This window comes from Megascapheus bottae, chromosome 12 (assembly GCF_031878675.1).
Source record: "Megascapheus bottae isolate mThoBot1 chromosome 12, mThoBot2.hap1, whole genome shotgun sequence".
Lineage (NCBI taxonomy): Eukaryota > Metazoa > Chordata > Mammalia > Rodentia > Geomyidae > Megascapheus > Megascapheus bottae.
Genome location: NC_143520.1, coordinates 33,196,371 through 33,220,894, shown reverse-complemented (window position 1 = coordinate 33,220,894; position 24,524 = coordinate 33,196,371). Strand labels below are relative to the sequence as shown.

The 24,524-nt window shown below is 35.1% G+C and overlaps 1 protein-coding gene across 1 annotated transcript in view; it reads right to left on the bottom strand.

The window, feature by feature from the left end:
* Positions 1–1,174: 1,174 nt before the first annotated feature.
* Positions 1,175–24,524, bottom strand: part of Zeb2 (zinc finger E-box binding homeobox 2) — a 44,146-nt gene continuing 20,796 nt past the window's right edge. The window contains exons 3-8 of the mRNA XM_090342865.1: positions 19,490–19,678; positions 18,560–18,774; positions 15,870–15,978; positions 13,003–14,972; positions 11,024–11,204; positions 1,175–5,151 (exon numbers count right to left, since the gene is read on the bottom strand). Of these exons, the coding sequence (XP_090198991.1) occupies positions 4,574–5,151; positions 11,024–11,204; positions 13,003–14,972; positions 15,870–15,978; positions 18,560–18,774; positions 19,490–19,678 (3,242 nt within the window). The 3' untranslated portion in view covers positions 1,175–4,573. The remainder of the gene's footprint in view (positions 5,152–11,023; positions 11,205–13,002; positions 14,973–15,869; positions 15,979–18,559; positions 18,775–19,489; positions 19,679–24,524) is intronic.

Here is a 24,524-nt window from a genome sequence, read left to right as displayed (position 1 = left end):
AGTCACCTGTGATTTTTGTAATATCTTTAAATGTAGGAATGTTTTACTGCATGTATAAAAATTTAAAAATTTATACGTAATTTGACCAGTACTCCTTTTGATATAAGGTGTCTGGAAAGAACTATTCTGTTTTTGAAATATAAAGGTTTCGTATCCCTACCCACTTCAGATTTGTAAAAGTAGCTATTTCATTAATTTGAATGTCCTAGTCATTCTGACATAGTTATCAAGTGAACTAATTAATCATTATAAACAAATGTCATTGAATACAGAATAGTTGAGTTACAGTTAAGGGAGCCATAACTTTAGCTACCCTATAAAATCTATAATAAGGTTGTTTTCACATATATTTTCCCCATGTAAATTCTTTGGTGTTTTCCTCTCTCTGTCTCTCTCTCTCTGTCTCTCTCTCTCTCTGTCTCTCTCTCTCTCTGTCTCTGTCTCTCTCTTTTAGTACTATGATTGATGTACGTGCAATGCGAGATTCAAATAATTGCCTTGAGCATGTTTATTTGAATAATTGCCCCATTGCACAATCAAATAAATCTGCTGAGTGTGTTTGTTTGAATGTTTTTATGTGTACATGAGAGCACATATTCAAATAAATGCAGCTGTGTTTATTACAATGTGTGGGGCTTTAGATACACACACACTTGGTTGTGTGCATATCTGGAACCCACAGACCCTGAATGGCCTCACACATCTTGGAGCAACAGCACGGTTAACAATTTTTCAGTTCAGAATACACATAAGCTTATTATTGGGAAATCTCTGCAAATTTATGACTAAGATTTGATATTATTAAGGCTCGTGTCCTTAGAAAGAGTAAAAATAACCATTTAGTTATATGATTGTGAAAAGTATCATAAAATTTTTCTTATTTACTCAAATACAGTTCCTTCTTTCCTCCATCCTTCAAGTCCTCTCCTACTCACATTTCCAATTTATGCTCAATAAGGTATATAATTCTTATATATTCTTGCTGAAAAATTTTGATAATCATCTTTTCCCAGTTCTTTCAGGCCTAAAACTACATTGTCAAGTGTCAAAAAAGGAAAGGCAATACAGATTTGATAGAATACAAAAGGCCCTTGAGAAAATAAGCAAGGACATTTCATTACCTTCCTCTACCATATATTCTGAAACAGAGAGACAGAGAGAGAGTAAGAGAGAGAGAGAGAGACAGACAAGAGAGAGAGGGGGAGAGAAAATAAGAAAGAGAGGGGGGAGGAGAACTGAGTGTGGGAAAGCTAACCTTGTTATGGAAAAGAGAATACATTAGTCAGATGTTACTACAATGCTTGTTTTAGATTATGGAGGTGGATTTCTTATGACCTTGGAAGGAAATCTTAGGATAAGCCCAAAATTTAATTCTTCCCTAGAGTTGCTCTAATGGGCAATAGTGTTAGTAGATAAATTGCATTCTTTAAAAAAAAACCCGGATATGGGATATTGTAGTGATTGTCATAAATTCACAAGTGTTATCATGTTATTTTAAAACTCAGGTATTCTGAGTCTGCTTATGAAATGGAATTAGAAAAAAAGTGACATAGAAGTGAGTCTGCCTACCTCCTTGTTTCTTGTACTTGCTTTCTCCTTTCCAAGCAGTGGTACATATGTTCATTTTTTGTTGGTTCTGTCTCTAGTGGATTGAGACATAGATATGCCCAATGGGCAGCAGAGACCTACATTGCTTTCAACAAGGCCACAGGGATTTAGTTTACCCAGACAAAATTTAATGGCTTGATATTTTCAGGCTGAATTAATAAAGTTATTGCCTAGAGCCTTTAAAACCAGAAAAACCAATGTAGTGTATTTATTTGTGCCATTCATAGTAGGAGAAGTGAGGATAGAATTTTCTATACTTTCTAAATATGAAAAACTTTAGGTTGTTAGTAACAGGAGGCATGCCAGTGATAATGTCATTTCTCCTCACCCCACCTTTGTCCCAGAACACTTGAAGATAGAGATGAAAACATTTTTATTTTTCTAGATGGATTTGCTTAAATACAACTGTATCTTTGTTATATTTTATGGTGTATGTATATATATATATGTGTATAGATACACATACAGACATACATTTTAAGTGGAGTGTCAAGTTGCAAAGATGATGTTTGTGAAATTTAGAAAAAATGTTACTATGGCTAAAGAATACATATAAACTTTTTTTTATCTGGCCAACTTGAAATATCATACTTAAAGTTTTAGTAAATTCAATAGAAAAATGATGCTTTTTCTTTTTTGATTCCAACATAGAAAAAATATGTAGACAGGTACTATATAGTTCTATGTATTCAAGAGCTATAAATTTGATAAGGTAATCTGCTTTTTTTTTGTTATTTCATTCTTGGCAATTAGATTTAGGAACTACAATATCTTTTGATAAAAGTCATTATGTAAAACCTATGAATACATTCATATTCTCAGTATTAGGGTCATCTTGTAAAAATTGAAAAACTGTCCTGGAAAATTGTTATTTTTGTCAGCAGTTGTTTTTAGCCTTTCCTTTGCCACCCTCCCCCCACGTTGCAGTCCCAGATAAATGATAAACTACAGTCTGCATTTCAAAAAGTGAGATAAACTATCCCAATTATTTAAAAAAGGTTACATATTATAAATAACATTGAAGAATAGCTGTCTCTTTGAATTTAGACTTTTTTTTGAATAAACCACAAAAGACCTCATGGACAGAGAAATGAGTTTTTTAACACATAATCTCTAAATACTCATAATGCAAAAGTAGAAATGTTTGTAAAGTAAATAGACTAAATTTGAATAATATAACCTCACATAAAAATACACAATCTGGAATCAGGATCAGTTGAGAAAAGCTGTAAAATTGCTGTACATAGGTATGGAATTTTAAAAAACAGTTATTGGTACCAGTCAAAATTATTGCTAAACTAAAATTATATGGAAAAACATAATTAGTTATAAGCATAAAGCATGTTACATGTTAATGGTCATTGAAGGAAACTTCTCTAAAGTACAGAACTCATTAACTACATTCTTAGTTTGGCTACATTTTTATTCGAGCATGGTCATTTTCAAAAGAAATTACAAATTGAAAATTCAATAATACTTTTACAAAGACAATTCAGGAAAGATTTTTGTTATGGTATCATACATTGTATTTAACAGTCCCTCTTTTTAGCTAAAAAACAAGATGAAGAAAGTGGAATTTTCAGCTGAAAATACAGTGTTTTCACAAGATCGTATCAAAAATTCCCAAATTTGGAATTTCCAGTAATTGGAAAAAACAAAACCCAAAAAAACCCCCCAAAACCAAAAAATAAAAACCAAAAATAAAATAATAAAATTGAAAAATCCCATCTCACAATTAATGTTCCAAAACATAATAAATGCTCTTCTCTTTACGTAAAATTTGCCCAAATGATCAACGTCATGTTCCTTTTTTACTAAAATATATCTATATATTGAAGAACTATAATACTGTACACTACAGTATGAAATAAATAAAATTAGGAAATATAAAATGAGCCACATAAATAAAATGTTATTTGACCTAAAATTAAATGAAATGCAAAAAAGGTTTTTTTTTTTTTGTTGCAAAAAAAAAAAGTTTGGTGTAATACTGACAAAATTAATGAACAAAAAAGTACAGAAAATAATTGCACAAACATATGTAAACTAAGGAACTGCTGCCTATTCTTCTAATACTGACATGGGTGCTCCTAAGAGCAGGGAGAGCTTAACACTGAAGCTGGTGCAAAGGTAACCTAGGGGTTACAACCTAGGGCTTACCCTCTTAACGCTGTACAAGGATGGCACTTGCAGAAACACAGATTAAAAGGTTTGCATATAAGGCTTTTAAAAACCACCTTACAAAGGCTTTCTTTATTTCTCATCTTACTTTTTTCCTTCATGTCCAGGTCACTTTAAGACTTCGGTATCTTAAATTCACACATGCATCACTTCAAGTTCCTTCACAGAAAATTAAAAAAAAAAAAAAAAAAAGAATCGAGGCCTAAAATTGTGTGGTTACTTACGCTGGGAAAACAACGGGATTTTTTTTTTTTTTTTTTAATGAATAGAGAAAGGAAAAGATAGAGGAATTGTGATACTGATGCACTGTAGTGCGGGCACATTAAATTAAAAAGGAATAACAACAACAATAATAATAAAAAATACTGATGTCTGGTAGTGCGGGCACCTTTTAAAAATGTATTAATATAAATTAGACATAGTTTTTTTTTTTTAAGTTTGTAGTGATACATAAGTAGAGTGCAATTCTTACAATTTTCTAGTTGTGCTTAAAGTATAAATGCTATTAAACACAGGGATTCGTCTCTGAACCACACAGTTTTTAGGCCTTAACACTGTACAAAATTTTTGCATAATGCAGTTTTTAACAACACCCAGCTCCAACTCTGTCTACTTCTGTCTTGGCTGAACTGCCCCCTTTCCTTCCCCCTCTACGGCTTCCTGGAAGCATCAGGCACGTGCATAACAGCTTAACACAGCAGTGTTTTCAAGCAGGTAACAATACTACTGGAGGAAAGAAAAATAAAAATAAAAATAAACAGGAAGCGTAAAATGCAGTAGTTGATTACATGCCGTCTTCCATATTGTCTTCCTCGTGGTCTGATTTGGTTTCCATTTTCCCATCCTCTGAGCTATCGTCCATGGAGTGGTCTCCAGTCTCCTCTTCATCTCGTATCGTCTCGGGATCCGTATCCATGCTTTTATTTTCACTTTCTTCCTCTTCCTCCTCAAACTCCTCGTCGCCATCCTGTCTCCCCAGCTTCCCATAGCCATCTTCGCCTTCCTTCTCGTGCTCCTTCTCGCTCTCGCCATCCCTCGGCATGCTCTCCCTCTCCTCCGAGTCAGAGTAACCCTGAGGGGTAATGCTCTGCAAGTAAGCCCGGTTCATCAGCAGCTCGGTGGGTTCCAAGTGCCCTTTCTCGCGCGCCTCGCGCTCCGCGGCTTCCCGCTCCTCCGCCTCCCGTTTGCAGTAGGAATACCTGTGATTCATGTGCTGCGAGTAGGAGCCCGAGTGTGAGAAGCGCTTGCCACATTTATCACACTGATAGGGCTTCTCACCCGAGTGAAGCCTCGAATGCTCGATAAGGTGGTGCTTGTGTTTAAACGCTTTCTTACAAATCTGACACTGGTGTGGTCTTTTTCCTGGGAGAAAGAACAAGATGACAGGGTGATTAGTGTCTTTGCATGAAGTCTCTTGCCAAGCATTCTGTCACTGTGTCCAGACTCAGGCATAAGTGTGTCTGCTTATGTCTGAAAGATCCGCACACCCCGAGTCTAATCCAAGGAGAGGTAGGAAGATGCACTTTCATCTCATAATTTGGCTTTCTAATGCTTGCTGATGCAATGCTGTTAAGAAACTAGAAGAATTTAGCGGCTGGAGGAAGGCTCGGAATGGAAACCTTGGATTGCTAACTGTCTCATTACAGGCTTTGGAAACGGACATTTTTAGTGATCTAGTGCATATTGTCATCAGATAATTTTCCTTATATTTTTAAAGCAAATGCTTGCATAAAAGTGATAGAGATGGCATCATCGCTGGCATTGACATGACATCCTCTGTGTCAGTTGCTTTGAAAGTGGGCTTTGGGTTTCAACAGGAGTAAACTGCCAGGTTAGGTTAGGAGCAGAAATAGAGGAAAGAAGATAAGAATCAGTTATCAGTCAAAGGATTCTAAGAATAAAAAAATTCAGAAGGAAACCACCTGAAAACACAAACTAGACAGATGCATGTCATGGAAGCTGAACTACTTCCAAATAGTGTTTTCCTTCTAGAGTTTTCCATGAGATGTCAGCCACTTGTTGAGTGTTAAAATACTCTTCATGCTAAAGAATGCTGTATTTCCTTTGGCATTCCAGGCAGTTTCTAACCAGTGTTTGGAACTTGAAACCAGTGCCAAGCCTAAACACATCTGGTTGATTCCAGGCCACAAATAGCACTGGAATGCCTTCGACACCTTCCATAGCTGCCATACTTAAAAGTTTATTTCCAAAATAGAACTGACAAAAAAAAATTATCAGCCTGATGCTCCAGAGTTAAAGTCATAAATGTGTCGTACAGAACCCAATGTATCATCATAACATTAATTCATGAAGCTCTATGTGCTTCTGTTGCCTAATATAGACTTGCATTTTATTTCAGCAAATTCAATTAACTACCACACTAGTAGACTCAACTCCATTTTCCTTTACTAAGTGTCACGTTATAAGATTAGGAACCTATTCTACATACTTCACGTACTCAGTTATGTGCTGATATATAAGCTCTATTAGTTATCAAATATCATTATACTATTGAATGCCTCAGGGCATGTTGCTATTTTGAAAATGCCATAGAAAACTACATTGTTTCATTAATCATCTTTATTTTCACTGGAAATCCAAGTTTACTAGTGATTGATGCAGTAAGTTACAATATTAAAGTAGGAAGAAATTTACCTGTGGGAAAGAAATAAAGGAGATAGATAGATAGATAGATAGATAGATAGATAGATAGATAGATAAGAGATATCAGTTGCATTAGTAATATAGAAAACTATCCTATCTTGCTTTAAGGCTCTAATAGTCTGAAGTAAACAAGTTGAATTCAAATACCACAAGGACCATTCAGTAAGATATTTTCAATGAGGTAAATGGCATAACTGAAAGGTTCCAATGGATTATTATGGAGACTGGAAAGATAGTGGGCTTTTTCCATTAGACATGATCATCATGGTTAGAAAGTAATTTAACAGGAAGCAGAAGTGTTTGAGAGAAAAAACAAAAGGTTTTCTCTCTCTTTCCCCCCCTTTCTCTCTCTCTCTCTCCCTCCCTCCCTCTCTCTTTTTCTTTTCAGAAGCCTTCAAATTGCTATGTTATAAATTTGCTCTGTCTTGGGAGCACTCATACTTTCAAAGAAATGCTGCTACTGGAAAGAAAAGATACTTGTAGCAGTAGTAATTCATCCACTGGGCAGGTTAGTAGTGTTCTAAAAAGAAGGTGAACTCTGGAGTATGATTGCCTAGGTTTAAATCCATGTTTTAGAAGTTGATGTGTGCAGTCTCAGCCATGTTAACTGCCCTGAGGATCAGGTTACTTGCAGATAAAGATCTTTGGGAACCTAATTTGTGGCCTGGCCACCAGGAAAGTGTAAATAGAGTATTTAGTACAAGGATTTCATAGTAAGCACTCAGTTGATGTCAGATTATTTTATTCATAGTCATTAATACATGCTCTAACATTCCCCAAGTTCTAGAGCAAGATGCATACATTAGTAGTAGAGTATACACAAGTAAAGGATCTGAATGGAGAGAGGATAATTTGTATAGGAAGTTTTTCTTGGTGCTGTAGCGTACTTGAGCAGAATTATCTTGCAACCTCTTTTACATAATAATGTTTATCAGCTCAGGAGTACAGAAGGTCAATCAATTAGGTCCCTTCACAGAGTGAATATGTGAGTAACTATGAAAGAACATTACAGTCAATCTGGCTCTCTTCTTTCCAAAGCGACAAAACAGAGCCATGCATTCTCCTATACAAGTTTCAAGACCTCTTAGAAATGCTGGAGAAATGCTTGCTAAGCCTATCACTTCCATGATTACAATGAATTTACAGAGATTTCACTCAGTAATAAACAATATATTTATAAAAGAATTAATTCTGCCATAGGTATAAACTAACAACCTGAAGGAATAAAATGTTCAGCTATGACGCCATCCACTAGACAGAATTTAGGAAAGAGTAGGAGTTCTGACAGGTACTTGTTCTAAATGTCCTACAACAGACATTTCAGTGGTATTTAATAAATTCAATTTAAATAGGAGCTGACTTAGATATTAATCTCTTTTTAATCTTTTTAATGGGTTTACTGACTTCAAAGATATACTAGAATTAGATTTCCACATGAGCAAGATTAAGGAAGGTATTCAAATTGATAGTAAGTGAATCAAAACTTTTTAGGGCCAATTTTTCTTTACTATCTAGGTTCATGAGTCATCCAACAGCTAGATGAAAAACTGAAGTTAATAATAAATGAGAGCTGGGCACTGTAGTTCATGCCTGTAATCCTAGCTACTAAGGAGGCTGAGATTTGAAGATCAAGGTTCAAAGCTAGCCCAGGCAGTAAAGTCCATGAGACATTTATCTTCAATTAACCACTAGAAAACCGGAAGTGGGGCTGTGGCTCAAGGGATAGGGTGGTATAGCCTTGAATTGAAGAACTCAGGGACAGTGCCCAGGCTCAGAGTTCAAGCCCCATGACTGACAGAAAAATAAATAATAATAAATAATGAGGGGCTTGTGGTTTGAAAAAAAATTATCATATACCCAAGAAACAAAAGAGATTAGTAATTTATTCAAAAGTTAGACTTTATATATTCAAAAGTAAAAACACTTTTATTTATTTTCTAAGTAAGGTATTTTAATGTCTACCACAATTACTCAATAAACTTATTTAAATTTTAAATTTTAGTGGTATACTGATGATCTCTTGATTTAAAAAACAAGTTCACAGTGCTTGTTTGTGGCAATTAGTCCAACTGAAGTTTACATCAGTTGATGTAAACTGTGATTTTTTTACCTGCCCAGGAAATTATAATAGGTTAAGTCAAAAGAGTAGAAGACCCCAGAAATAAATAGCTCAGATTCCTTCTTAATTGAAACAATTCTATATGTTAAATGGCAGGTTGACACAAAAAACATAATTTATCAGTGACACATTCATAACCAATGTATAATAACTAAATGACAATTCAACATCATTTTCCAGTCTTACAATCAATCAATCCAAGACAGTTCTTTTTTTAAATAGTATTTATAAATACAAATAAATATAAATAAAAGGCTTCTGGGGCCCAATTAGGATAGGAAAAATTGACTAAATTTCTCCATACATCATTGTGACAGAAATTCATGAAGAACTTCATTTGGATGGAACCTAATACACTGACAACAATAATGTCATGGGATGTTTGGTCAAGAGACCAAAAAGTTAACACACTGGAAACTTGACAAGCTGGGATGCCAATGGGAGTATAATTAATCACAAGTTCAAAGAAACTACTGGATAGCAAGGCAATATTTCTGGGCAGTATTTCCCACATCTTAAAAGATCAGAATATTAAACTTTCTAAAACAATATATTTTTTTCACATTAATTGTACATTTTAGTGATTGTCAACTTTTGGGTCTCTCAAATAACTATCTGTATACCTGTGTCATTTATGGACTATCTAATTTAGAGGAAATAAATATATTGACTGGATGTCAATATGAATGATAGCCCTCACTAAGATAAAAGTTTTACACTCACCATGTAGTAAATGATAGAGTTTGCATATGGTCATATATAAGACCAATCAGAGAGGGAAAGATGCCTTCAGTGAGGTGCCTATTGTAGCTGAATAATGAAATACAAAATATATTTGAGGTTGATTAAAATGAAAGTAAATTTAGATATGAAAATATCTTTACTTTGTAAGTATTTAAATAAGACTTGGCACTAAAGAGACATCTATAATAAAAGACACATGTAGGCAAATTTTGACGTTTCAAAAATATCATGCAAGTATAAAATCCTTCTAGGTTTGCTAGTCAATTTAGCTTACTTTTAACATATCATTAATTGAACTTTTTAAAATTTAACCTTGTTTTTTATATATTTTTATTGTAATTAATAGAAGGGTTACATAATATTCACCAGATAGAAGGTGCATTACTTCAAAAACACTGATACCCTTTCTCATGTCTTGGCATTAACTGAACTTTTAAAATAATAACAATGAATAACAGATGGCTGAGAAAAAAGAAAACTGAATTGGTTGGCATAAGGGCACAGTTATTTATGAACTTTGTGATCTTTGCAAACGCCTTTACATTTTGGTGGTAATAAAACTCTCCCATCATTTCCGAACTCTCAGCCTTATCCTGTTCACTTGTGCTGTCTCCAGAACATGTCCAGTGAGGAATAAGGTAAGAGGATGAGTACACATACTTCCCGAGGATAGTTTACAATCACCAATAAAGGTCATTATATCTGCAAGCAGTTGACATATAACCAACAATTCCATTTCCTTCTCTCTCTGGCCTCATCATCACATTTTCCACCAAAGCATTAATGGTAACTTCTTCCCCTCTCATGTAATGTTAGGCGCTAGATTCCCTGGTTTATGAGATGCTTTCCTACATTTCCCTTCTTTGTTTATGTATCTTCAATTATTTCAAATCTTATACTCTTCCTTTGCCCATCCTGGCCAATACATTATGCCAGAATTTTAGTGGAAAAAGAGCTAGAGAGGGATTTAGTGACAGGAAAAGGCTGAGTTATCTGGGGCAAGGAGAGGAACAAGGAGGTAAGGGACACAACAGAGCATTTTAGACTCATGGATGATGGCACTTCAACTTTCTTGTTAAAAATCAACCCATCATCTCTTCAGTTACAGGAAGAATGGGGCTGTTGGCTTGTCAACTCTTCATAATTTTTGTTGATAAACGATGCATACTTAAAAAAATTAAACATAGAAAGTTTTACTTCAATCTTCCAGATATGGGTGAAGTCAAGAGCTAATTTTCTTTTTTGGAACTAACACTTTCACTTATTAAATAATAAACAAACGAAATCACTATCCAACCATTATTTACTTATGTTTGGATGATAAAATAAGTGATCATTGTTCAGATATGATTAGATTTTTCACATGCTTAGATTCAGCATAAGCTAAGAAGTTGAATGTTCTTTCAAGAACTCACTTGTTTCTTTCCATTTCATGCTCTGGTCACTGAAATATTCCTTGATATAATATGTATATTTGTTTTACAGATTACTTCAGGGGATATGAAGACAAGCACACTCATAAACACATGAATGATCTAGTAAACAAGCAACAAAAAAGTCCTACCGAGCTATGCGAAAGCATTATTTCTTCCTTGTTGAAGGTATCAGCATATGCTACATCTTATGTTGCACAAGTGTACTCATTAAATATTATGAAATGTACAGCAGGCTGGGAAGCTCTAACTAGCTAGTCAAAGTCACTCATACCTGTGTGTTCGTATTTATGTCGCAGAAGGGAACTGCTTTTCTGGAATGTCTTGTCACATAAGTCACATGCATACATGCCACTCTCTGTCTTCTTGATCTTCTTTCGAGACAGACAGGAATCGGAGTCTGTCATGTCATCTAGGCCTGACATGTAGTCTTGTGCTCCATCAAGCAATTCTCCCTGTGATATAACCATACAGTTCAACATAGTCTCTTCTCTTTGTGCTTCCAATAAACAACTTTGCATAGATTGACATTTGGAGACCCTTCAAAGTGCTTCCTATTAATCAAGCTAGTTAAAACCTTTTTTTAAACCTTAACAATATACAAGCTCTCACATTTCAACAAAAATTTAAACCTTCTCTGTCCTAGACAGTAAAGCTTGTTGTTATTTTTTTTTCCAGAGCAGTGAACTGCCAACTCTGAAAGTGGGAAAATAATATTTTAAAATATCTTTTTCATATCAGGAAAATCCGTGTGAATTATTAAGCATCAGAATCTGTACATTTTTCTACTGTACTTTATTTTAGAATGAGTCTGTAATGTAGAAACCCCATTTTAATTGAATTTTATATTTAGGTACAAAATATTATTATTATGCAATCTATTTAAATGTATGTCTTCCAACTAAAAGCCTCAAGCTATATTTTTATATTTAATTTTCTAATTTGAAATAGGGAATATTAATAACACTTTTTACCAATGCTCTATCTATGTTAAAACAGCCTTCAGCATTGAGCAATAATGAATGTGGATCAGTAAATTATTAAATTTCTTGATATTTATTTTGTCTTGATCCAAAGGAGTGCAAACTTGCATGATAACATACATTTCCACTTGCTAACCCACAGTTCGGTCTTTTTTTTTACTACGTTTGCACTAATTAATATTAGAGAAGATTAAATAGGCTTAAATACATTTACAAAGAGGGCAGATGTACTGTAAATTGGAATACTGGAACAGCTGTTACAGAGGTGCCTTGCTACTTCTGCTCCTATTTTGCAAACAAAGATTATACTGCATAATGTTAAAAAAATACCTGCTTTTGCATTCAAAAAGCCATAAATTATTCACTAAATTATTCACTAGTTTTGAAAATTAGGTAAGAAACCATGTGGGACATATAAAATATTTTAAAAATACTCTGCAAAACAAACATTCTCCATAAGATAAAACACATACTGCAATGGAAATTTTCAGCATATATATGTATATACATAGTGTATATGTATGTGTGTATATGTAATTCCTTGCAGTTTCATATGCAATTATAATTTATATATGTAATTACTTGCAAGGTAATTATATTTCTAAAGGCGTATGACATATTCTAGAACCTCAAGACCAAAGTTAGTCCTACCGACTATTGATATTGATGTTTGATCTTAAAAGTACATGGATCACAGAAGTGATGCTCCCTAGACACTGAAAATCTGGATGGGTGTTCAAGATGGAAAAACAGGGAAAACCAGGGAAGAGGTGACCCTGTTCAAAAGAATGTATTCATTGCTTGACTTATGTAATTGTAACCCTTCTGTACATCACCTTTATAATATAAATATAAAAAAGAATTTAAAAAGTACATGAATCAATCTAAATAAATCTAAACAATAAATGTCTTCTCTATTATTTCTTTTTTAGAAGGAGTCTTACTATGTTGTCTAGACTGGCCTTTAATTAGTAACTCTCTTACCTACCTTATCCTCTCAAGGAGTTTCTATATATATATTTTTTCTAAGCCAATCACAGTTTCAGATTTGTTTAACAAACAAGAGCAGCAAAAACATTTATTTTTTTCTAAGCTTTGTTTTTTTCCTTTGGGTACATAATCTGTATCATTGTGTGTGTGTATGTGTTATGGAAAGAACTGAACCCAGGGCCTCACATGCTAGGCAAGTGTTCTACTGTGGAATTATATCTTCATCTAACTATATAATTTTTGTTGCCTTTCTTCAGTGTATAGAGACATATCTTGTTACCTGAAATCCTTGTTTTCGCTGGTACTTTCTTCTCTGTTGCATATCAGCAAAGGTAGCTGCTCCAGTTGGGTACGTATAGGCCATATGTGGTAGGAAGCTCATCTGATCCAGTCCTGGGTATGGTCGTAGTCCAGGAATACTGGTCTGGACTGGTGGCATAAAAGTGGCAGGGGGAAATGCGCTTTGTGGTGGAAGAGCTGTGTATAAAGGTTTAGCACTAAATGGGTTCATGCTGAACATTGGGTTAGTGCTTTTGTTGTCCATATTACTTGAATTTGAAAACTCCTTCTTGATAAAAGTCAAGTTTAGAGGTTCATCTGAGTTTTCAGATGATGAAGAAACACTGTTATGGTCTAAATTTATGCTACTAGCTTTTGTTTTGTTCTTTGTGGCTATAATACTTTTGGGTTCTTTCATTTGTTTTGGTAATGACAAGTCCAAAGGCTCAGCCTGGAGCTCCTCAGAAGAGAAGCTGTTTGGAGTGTATGAACTACTGTGGGAGTTTTTAGAAGATGTGGAGGAAAGATTTAAAGGAGAAGGAGTATTACTCCTTGAGTGGTCCAATTTTTCAACTTGCTTAATATTGGTAAAGTGGGAAGGTTTTGTTAGCCTGAGTGGAGGATCACAATTCGTAACACTGTTGTGAAGTTCCGCAATGGATGGTGACGTTATGGAGTCCATAGGTTTAACAGGAGACCTGGGTAACAAAGAGTCTTTTGTGGGAGGGTTATTGTTGGGAACTAACGGCTTCGAGTTCCTTTCCAGTGATGGGGACCTGGAATTTGAATACTGGTAGACTTTTCGTTGCTCAAACCATTCCTTCACAAATTCCTGAGGAAGGCCCACAGCAATGGAAATTTTCAGCAGTTCATCAGAGTTGGGCTCCATGTTCATAGCATAGTATGCTTTGAGTACAGACATGTGGTCCTTGTATGGGTTGATTGGGCTTGTCAGTCCTTTCTCAGAAAGTACTGAAGACAAGAGGAGGGCTTTATTATCAACAAAAACTCCGGCTTTGTTGGGGACTATGTTTTCATGAGGTTGCAGGACTGCCTTGATTTCTTCATTCATCTTACAAAGGTAACGTTCATGCTGATGTAAAGGAATGGGGCCAGGAAAGCTTTCTTTACAGAACTGGCATGAAAATGGAGTGGCTATGTTGTGGTTCTCAATCATTTTATCATCGGTGACCAAATCTATCAAAGTACGTAGCTTCTCCTTCTTTATGTTACTTATCTGTCTCCTCGAGTCAGTAGTCAAGCTCTGGAGGCAAGCTTTGGCTTCGTTGACTTTTTCTAAGGTATAGTCAATAATACTTTTAGTGGCACCATTATGACTTACTACTGGAAGACCAACAGGTGGAATATTAGGAGAAGTAACTCCTTGTTCTTCTGGTTGAGAGCATGGATCCTTCATGTGATAACCTTTCAACTTTGAAATCTCTTCAGCCTTGCAGTCCATCTTTTGCCTGGAAACTGTATTGTCCACAATCTGTAGAACCTTTTGTACCTCACTTAAATTACTATTCATCGTGGGAAATCCAAGTAAAGGGGCTTCCATCCCTACACCTAAGTGCTGCATTGGACTCTGAGCTGATGGGTGAACTCCTAGAGGGCTAGTGGCTCCAAGCCCACCATTCATAAAGGGACTAGTGCCACTAAACCCATGTGTGGCCATAAGGACTTTATAGTCATTGAAATCTAGTGGTTCTGTTTTGATTTTAAGTAAGCCTGTTTGTTCAGACATACTAAGTGGTTTTCCATTCTCCAGCTTGTTTCTTAACTGAGTAATCGCTGAATTGGTAGGAGAAGAAGAAACGGAATTAGGGGAAGAACCTGTCTTGATATTGTTTCTCATTCGTCCATTTACTGAGATCAAACCAATACATTTCTTGCTGCTGATGTGTGAACTGTAGGAACCAGAATGGGAGAAGCGCTTCTTGCAGTTTGGGCACTCATAAGGTTTTTCACCTGAAATGATAATTAAACTTAACATTACATTTCTTCTTTTTATCAAATAATAATTGCCCTTGTCTGCCAAGGCAAGAATCTGAGGACATCAAATGAAAGGAACCCAATGGGAGGATATCTACACAGTAGGTGCTTAAGTTAGAATTATGTGACCATAACTGTTTCTGGGCCTTATCTACCCTGGGAGGACATAATTCAAGATGTTAGCAGTGGAGGGTGAAGGCTATCTCAGGCCTTTTTCAGCTAAGATTCCCAAATCTTGCCATGCAATCAGCAGCCTCTTATTTAAACAGAAGGTCAGATTAATGTGTGGTCAATAGCACAATAAAGATGTCACAGTATTTAAAGGAAAGTATAGCCATGGCTTTAATCAACTCTGTGGAGATTCCATTGATTCTACCAATTCAACTAGTTCTTTGAATAGCACCTGATTTGGTAATAAAATGCTTGGCAGAGCGATCAGCCTTGCTATAGAAAAGAAAACTCAGTGGTACGATACTGTACCATGATTCACAGCTCTCAGGGACCAAGGAAGATCTATCACATATAGCCTCTTAGCTAAAATTATTCTCCTTTTTCTATTACAGGTATCAAAAATGAATTACCAACTGAAATTCCTATTCAAACTTCTGTAGGTCAAAAATATATAAATCCACCAGATTTGTTAATAAATCAGAGCCTTTGTGATAAGTTTAAGAAGGGCAAAGAGCCTCTTCTTTTTATAAGACAGTGCTTTGAGAAGTACTATAACACTGATAAAGGCACACATACTCTGTGAAATGAATGGATGGTTCGAAAATGGCTCCAAACAATACTGTGCATTTTAAACAACCTTTAAAACTTCTCTAATTAAACAAAATGCAAACATGAGTGCCTGCACCCTTTTCTGTTACTCACCACTATGAATTCGCAGGTGTTCTTTCAGATGGTGTTTATATTTGAAGGCTTTGCCACATTCTGTACATTTGAACTTGCGATTACCTGCTCCTTGGGTGAGCATTTGGTGCTAGGAAAGGAGAGAGACTGATATTAGTTTTATGCAAAAGGAACAAAGAAAGTTTGTTACGAATATTTTAGAAGGCTTCTATTTTTTTCAGATAGGCTAAAGATTTGAGCACATGCTTATTTATCTATCCAGTCTTTCAGAGTTGCAATAAAAGTGATAATGTTGGCAATAAAATTGAAACTAATAAAAAAAAGTGCTTTCACATGTGCATTTAACAACTGCTTTACAATTATTCCTGTTGTCTCTCTTCCAAAATGTTTCGGTGACCCCTGAGAAGAGATAGTCTAATTGTAAAGATGTTTGTGGGTTTTTTGGGTCTAATGATGGATCTAAAATCTAAAGATTCTGTAATAGAATGTAGCTGTTCCATTAAGAAAAAAAATAATTGTCTGGAGCAAACTGAAATACAAGAAAGTGGAAAAAAAATCCTCAAGTCAAAAACACAAACAAAAACAAAAGCACTTGACTGTAAATATTTCATTATGTGGTACTCATGTGTAAATATTCCACTCATTGTGCTAGTGGCACATGTAAACTCTATTTTCCTGAGGAGCTGAATATCATCAGATTTGATTCATTATCAAAATAAAGAGACAACATCTTGGGCTATAGCTGCTTGAGTAGTTTTATCACAGGCCAATAGGAGAGACTTCAACAACTTTTTATTTTCCTTTTTAATAGTGTGCAAGGGAGTAGGAACTAAAAGGGGGGAAATACTTTGCTGAAAAGGCAAGTTAAAAGCAGCAAAGATATAATCAAACACAGCTGACCTTTTTTGAACAAGGTTTTATATATATATATATATATATATATACACACTCACACACACACACACACATATATATATATGGCAGTGTGACAGAATTCTGAAGAAAAAAAAAATACAGTCCTCTACTCTGGATGCTCAAGGTAGGAGGTCAGTCTTTTTCAAGCAGCAATGACACAAAAGCCCTTTGCAAAAAGACAGCACAGACACGGTATGACAACTGCTAGGGTGTGCTGAATCTTCCCACATTCCTAGTGAGACAGATGGTGTTGCATGGGACACAGGGAGGTTTGTTCAAACAGCAGCAACCTTCAAAGATCAAGCGGAGCCCAGCCCGCAGAGCGCCATTGAGGGACCAGTGCTCATATGTTGCTGAGTTGCATAAACAAACAGCAACAGCTGCTTTGTCTCCCCCCACAGCCCTCAGAGGACTACTATAAACTTTAGTTGTGCCACTGTTAATATGATACAATCATTTTAATTTACTAATTGTAAATGCCATGAGCAAATGAGGGGACTTTTCAACACCAAAGCTACCATTCATAATGCGCCAACACAATCACACTTCTGCATGTGAAATTTAAAGCAGTTATGCTAGATAAATATCTAGGCCCTCCTTTTTTTTCCCTTAGACTTTTTGTGGATAGAAACACAAGGTAAGAAACTGTTACATAAGTCCCACACTATAAATGTATTTTTATAACTGATCGTTGAGAGATTCAGGTGACAAGTGCAATCAGAAATAAATAAAATGATTCATATGAGATATTTTTTTAAATTGTAAAGGTCCATTGATGGAACTTTTACTACTAATATGTTCCTTTTTGAAATTATTTGATTGTTTGCTTATTCTTTTTCATAGTCAAAGTTAATAAGTCCTACATGCAAAAATATCAGAGTTTCAAATGCAAAATCATATTCAATCATTTTGAAAACAGAGTATAAGACAATTTCAGATATGTAGGGTCAGTTATTGTGACTTATGACAGACCATTTCTGTTACCATTCAAACACATCATAATATCAATTTGCAGAGTCAGTTCTCCCAGGAGAATAGAAAGAGCAGTCTGTTAAAACATTTAAGGGATGCTGTGAATCAATCCTATTCAATTATTTTAAGGATTTAAAGATTTAAGAGGCTATGCTTACCTGTTCAAGACAAAATTTTTATTTTTAAGACCAGTAAGTCAAAAAGAAGTATTTTTAACAGTTAGTTACAAATATGTGTATCAGAAAGTGATTATTATAACATATTAGTAGTAATCCAATTCATTATGCATATATACACATTCACTTTATATGACTTTCATCTCTCTTAAAATAATTAAAATTATAAACTAGTAGCAGGTTGTAAAACTACTCTAAGTAATGGAAAGTGTTGTATCATCAACAAAAGAGATGGACACTTTTTTTTACTATGACTTCGAGTCTATATGAAAAAAAAAAAACACTTCTAAGCCAAAGTAGGTGAAAAATAGAATTAAAATTGCCGAGATGTTTAATAATGTATAATTAAAATGCAACAATTTCATTCACTTTTTGCGGAACATAAAAATGAAACTAAAGTCAAGTTAAAGTGCAAATAAAATTTCTAAATTAGAAATTAACACACTCATTCGATCGTGAACATAAGACTATTAAATCATATTAGAAGAGACCATCAAAAAATCATTTAGACCTCAATTAAAGCTATTACCATTAAAAGATCTGCATCTTCAAAATGCCATGAAAAATTAATAATGATTGCCAATCAAAGCAATATCGTTTCTCTAAGGGGTTATTATAGAAAGAAATCACTTAAAACCACCCCCCCACCTGATCTGTCCCTGGCTTGTGCGTCACCATATGCCGCTCGAGCTGGGTGCGGTAGGCAAACGTGTAGCTACAAAGAGGGCAGGAAAAGTTCTCCTCATTCTTCTCATGGCGGTACTTGATGTGCTCCTTCAGTGATGTCAAGCGCTTGTAGCCCCGGTCGCAGTAGGGGCAGGTCAGCAGTTGGGCAAAAGCATCTGGAGTTCCAGGTGGCAGGTCTGTAGCCCAGAGATGAGAAAGAGAGAAGCGGGCCAAAAGGTCAGTAAATCAATGGCAGCTAATGGGCTGACTGCCCGGGATGGTATGACAGGAATCACTGAAATCTGCACCACCACAGTGCCATCATTGCACCAGCCACACATTCCCCTTGCACACCCAGGACAGACTTGTCAGAATCAGCTCACACTGTGCTGGAAGTTTAATTAATTACTCGAGCTTTCTTATTTTGGAGGCTATGTATGTGGTGGTGGTGGGGAGGGGGATTTAAACAGCTGATAAATGAGAAAATTCTCATGATGACTGACACTTCCTCTAAATCTTGGGGACCTATGTTCCTGGTGGAATTACAGAGAGAAGACACTTTCAGGTATCAATAGAGAAAAAGACAAAAGGTGAAGGTCAGTATCCTGAAACTTTTTTTTTCCCTCAAAAGTAAAATATTTCAGAAAGATCAGAATAAAATTAGATATTTTTATCTCTTAGAAATGGGATCTAATTGTTCTCTGTCTTTATTGGATGTACAAATGACACAAATTTGCTGACAAAAAAATTTCACAATACCCTAAAATTACAGTTCTAATCTTTGCTCATGAAATTCCATGCCTCTGCAGCTGTTCTTCAAATTTTAAGGTAAACACCCAGGCATGTAGTGCATTTGTAATTGTAACAGCTGCAGAGGTCAGTGTAGTGGCTAAAAATGAATTACAGCCTCACCATTTTCTTCTTGCCCATTGGCCTCTGGTGTGCCAAGGCGAGACAGCTCCTCAGGGGCTTCTGGGTAAATAATGGCTGTGTCACTGCGCTGAAGGTACTCTTCGATGCTGACTGCATGGCCATCGCGTTCCTCCAGTTTTCTTTTGGCAAAATATTCCTCAAAGTCTGATGTGCAATTTGCATTCTTAACTGAAATCACACAAAAAAGGAAAGGTCTTTCCAGAGTCTTCTTTGGAACCTCTGCCTATATAGATTACTGTTTGGTTAACAAAGGTTAACTTTCTCCAAGATGATAAAATACCTGGTTAGTTTGGAAGAAGCAGAGAACATGACCAAGAGCAGATTAAATTCCTATCTCATAAACCAAAAGGAGAAATTTTGCCTGAAGTTAAATTGACACTTTTTTCCCCTTAGAATTACAAATGAAAGAAAAATTAAAATATTGGCTTAAAGGTTCATTTTTTTAAAAAAGTGTACCAGTATTCTAAATCCTGGAAAACATAAGAGATCATAGAAAACCCACGTTACTTTAATAGTTTGTGTAAGCTTCTCTTTTTCTCTTAAGGAAAGTATATTTAAATTTTTAACTGTCAACTGACAAAGGACAAAGGGTGAACCAATGTAACAGTGACATTCACAGACAATCTGTTGGAAATGAACTTTACAACTTGGGGGGGAGGGAAAGTGGGAGAATAACATGACAATAGGTAACAATGTTCAAGAAGTAATGTACTCACTACCTTACAAATGTAACTGTAACCCCTCTATACATCACCCTGACAGTAAAATAAAATTTAAAAAAATTTTAACTGTCCATTGACCTTAATGTCCTTGACCTTAGATCCATCTGGTGGCTAAATACAAGCTTTTAGCCCTCATCTGTCTGAATATCTTACCAAGCCAGGTTTATATAGTCTGATGTTCAAGGTGAAAGTAAAGATATTCTGAGTTAACAGAATTATTTTAAAGAATTAGGACATGAAAGTTTATTTTTTTTCTGTAGTTTTGGTGTTTAGTTCTTCATTTTAAAGTTGCTTGAAAACAAAATAGAGCTCACAGCTGATAGAAATAAAACTGAAAGTGACAGAGGGTGTTAAGAAACTGTCAATGTTGCTGTGTGATCTGGGTATGATTTTAACTTTTAAATTACAAATTTATTCCCATAAAATGCACAATAGTTGTAAACCAATTTTAGCAACTTGTGTCACCAGACATTGCATACTTGAAAACTCTAGATATGTTCCTGATGTTAGCTGTGGCTTAAATATTCCAAATAAACATTTTGTTTGAATGAGACAGAACTGAGAGGGTAACTGTTAAGATTATTCTCTATTATAATAGGGTGAAAAAATGCTTTGCTAGTACCATACTGGTAAAATCCAATCATAATTTTAAAGTTATCTTTGGTTCCATTGGAGTTTTTATTTTACTGTCTTTTCCAGAGTGCTAAAATATTTTCCATATTAATTCTCTTTGGAAAATTGTACCAGGGTGATATTAGTGCATGTGAGTTGGTTTTACTTTTCTTTCTTTCTTTGTTGTTATTTACCTATGTGATTGAAAACTGGTATGTTTTAGATGAAAAGACTAGAAAATGAACCTCCTATTAAGTCAACTTGTATATATTGAATGTCTAGTATGTTTAGCTCTGCAAAGAGCAGATCTAGTCTCATCTTTCAGGAAATAAGATAGATGATTTCAATTGATATGATCTCAAAAAGAGGCTGAGATTTGAGGATCAAGGTTCAAAGCAAGCCCATATATTAAAGTTGGTGAGCCTCTTACCTCCAATTAACCACTAGAAAACTGGAAGTGGCATTGTGGCTCAAGGGGTTGGGCAGTAGCTATGTAAAGAGCTCAGGAACAGTACTCAGGCCCAGAGGTCAAACCCCATGGTGGACAAAAAAATTTTTTTTAATAAACTTTTAATTCTAATATTAGAAGCAAGGAACATGGCTGGCTGGATGCAGTGAAATGATGGCCATTTGTAATGACAATTTAATTATAGTTTAATGGGGATTGGAGAAAGAGACAAATGAATTCTACACAAATGTAGGCTAGTAGACTCCTGCCTTGAACAGCTGGAAGACTGGGAATTGGTGATGGAGATGAGGAGAACTGGCTAGATTTGAAAGATATTTAAGAAAGTAAATTCCTGAGTCTTCAGGAATAATTAGATGTGTGAAGGGAGAGATGCTCATATATCTCCTTCAAGTTTACAAGTTTGTAGTTTAATGGACTTAGTGACACCCACCAAAACAGGGAACACTAGAATTGTAAAAGAAATTGAAAGTATAGATGAAAAATGAGAACAAATAAAAGGAATATGAGGAGGTTAAATATATCTTTGGACCTAGATGATAACTATATTGAATTCTTTTAGTCACTCCAACTTCTGTTAAGTTTGACAAGAACAGCAGTTTCAAGACATGTATTTCCTTGGAATATAGGTTTGGAACGTGCATAATGGATTAAGAGGTCATTCCTTGAAATTATGCTTAAATCTTTTCTTAGCTAAATCTAATAGATGAATAGAGGAATTAGGTAAGATTGAGTTTCTACTGCTAAATTCACAATGCCATGCGTGTTTTCAAAAGGATACTTGATTGCTGGTGACTTTGATAATGTTGAATTTGCATCACCGAGTCCCTAGGGAATATGTGGAAACTGCCAACTTAAATTAACTATTTGTGTATTGTTTTAAATCATCTACATAATCTCATATCTACCAAAAAATAAAAACCACTTTTGCTTTTAATGATGCGAAAAGGTAGATGAAAGATAAATGTTTTTGAACAAATTAACTGATTTTACCAGGAACCAACATATTTTTCAATAGTATGACAGTTGAAAGTCACAGTATTTGCAACACAGATATTTGAAAGTCATAGCTACTTTCTGAACTCACACCTACTAAAAGGTCACCAAATGCTTAAGACATGATTTACTTAAGCTTTTCAAGAACATTATCTCACTTAATGACCTCAGTGTAACCCTGTAAACATGGATGGATGTACATTTAGTATCCTAATTTTATCTTGATATTTCAGCAATTATTTGAATTATCTGGCTATCTTCGCATGAATTTTCATTTGCATATGAATGTTTCCATCTGAAATGTAATCAAATGCAAATTCAATTGGATTTGCATTAATAGTCTTTGGGCTTAAAAGAGAATAAAATTCTGATTTTTTTCTTGATAGGCAATCTAAGCTACATCTAGAGATAGTTTTGGTGTTTGGATAGGCAATTCAAATACCAGATCAAATTGCACTTTGCTATATTTTTATGTCAAATGAGATGGGTACAGAAGACATCAAATCATGTGTTCTATTTAAGAATAATCTTCAATCATTTTTGTGAGTGAACACTGAGCATTTTGTCTAGAAACTAGTAGTCTCTCAAGAATTATTTATGGAGTAAATGTGGAGCAAATTTTGCCTTTAACACTAATTTTGATGTAGAGGACTTTTAGTAAAGTAGGCATTGAGTTGGGCTTGCGCCCATACTCAGTTAAATGGGATACTGTGAGTTAGTAAATGAACATGAGAACCACGGATAAGCAGAATATCCAAAAGAGCATCCACGAAGATACTATCAAAATTGATTCCATCAATTATTTTTCTTCATTTGGTATAGATACAATACTGAAAATATATATCAAACAATACAATAGTACATATCTAGACTCACTTAAAGTGAGTTAGAATAAAACTACATGAACTAGGTCATGATGACCCTAAATCCCCATAAATATAATGCAGTTTTTCCCAAGGAGTGATTCTTTTTTATTATGGGCATGAGTAACAGAGTTTTTCTGCCCATCAGGACATTTCCTTTGCCTAGAAATAGCTCTCCATTCTATTGCCAAGTCTTTTTTTTTTTTTTTTTGCCAGTCCTGGGCTTAAGCTCAGGACCTGAGTTCTGTCCTTGGATTTTCTCAGGGCTAGAACTCTACCACTTGAGCCTCAGCACCAAGGTACCAAGGAATTGAATCTGGGTCTTCATGCATGCTAGGCAAGCACTCTACCACTAGGCCAAACTCCTGGTCCCTCTATTGCCAAGTCTTTAGGCATCCAAGGAAACTAATATGTTTGAGGATGGCCCCTAGCCACAGTTCATTTGCAATAAGCCATGGTAGTCCTTTATTTTCTAGTCAAACCATTGATTAGGTCATGAATGGCCAATGGATCTTCTAAGATGAGTATTAAGCCATTATTTTTCCCATTCAACAACTGCAGCTACAAGATATACGATGAAGAAACTGGCATTTTTCATCTATAAAAGGGAAAAGATATAGCAAGAAAATAAAGCACATTAGATGTCACATCCTGCCAGTCCATTTCTGACTGTTATGGAGACCAAGCTTCACCTTCCAGTGGCTGTGTTGTTTACCCTCCCTGGTCTGCAAACCAAGATAATTCCTTTCCTACTTAAAGCTGAGTTGTATTTTGTCTCTGAAAACCAAAATTTCTCTGTTTAGTACTGGAACAAATGATGGCTTTTAATTTTACTTCCTTTAAAAATTGTTGGGAAGAATAAAATTTTGATTATAGTTGAAAGTTTGAGCTTTGTTTTTACAAATATTTTATAATATTATGTAATGGACTCAGGAATGTGATAGGAAATTTGCTAGAAAGTTCAGAATTCCCTACTGCATTTTTGTAGTATAAAATCAACCTCATTTTTATTCTTTCTGTAATCCTCTTCACTCCCTAGTCTTCTTGGAAAAACTGCCAAAACACACTGACAAAGAATATTTCTGTGGTATTTATCATCAAACCATAACAAAAATTCACAGGAAATCTCAAGTCATTTCTTCCCATACCTTCTCTAGAGATTTTACATTTAGTCCTAAAATTTACCCTAATATCATGCAAATATCTCAACCTTCTCAGAGATTAGGTAAGCTTTCCTCTCTTCACAAAAAAGGCTTCATTAATTAAAAATGTTTCCTTATGGTCATATCTATTTTAGTATTATTACACAAATTTCTATGTGCTTTCAAATCAGTAGAGTATCAAATTTAGGCATT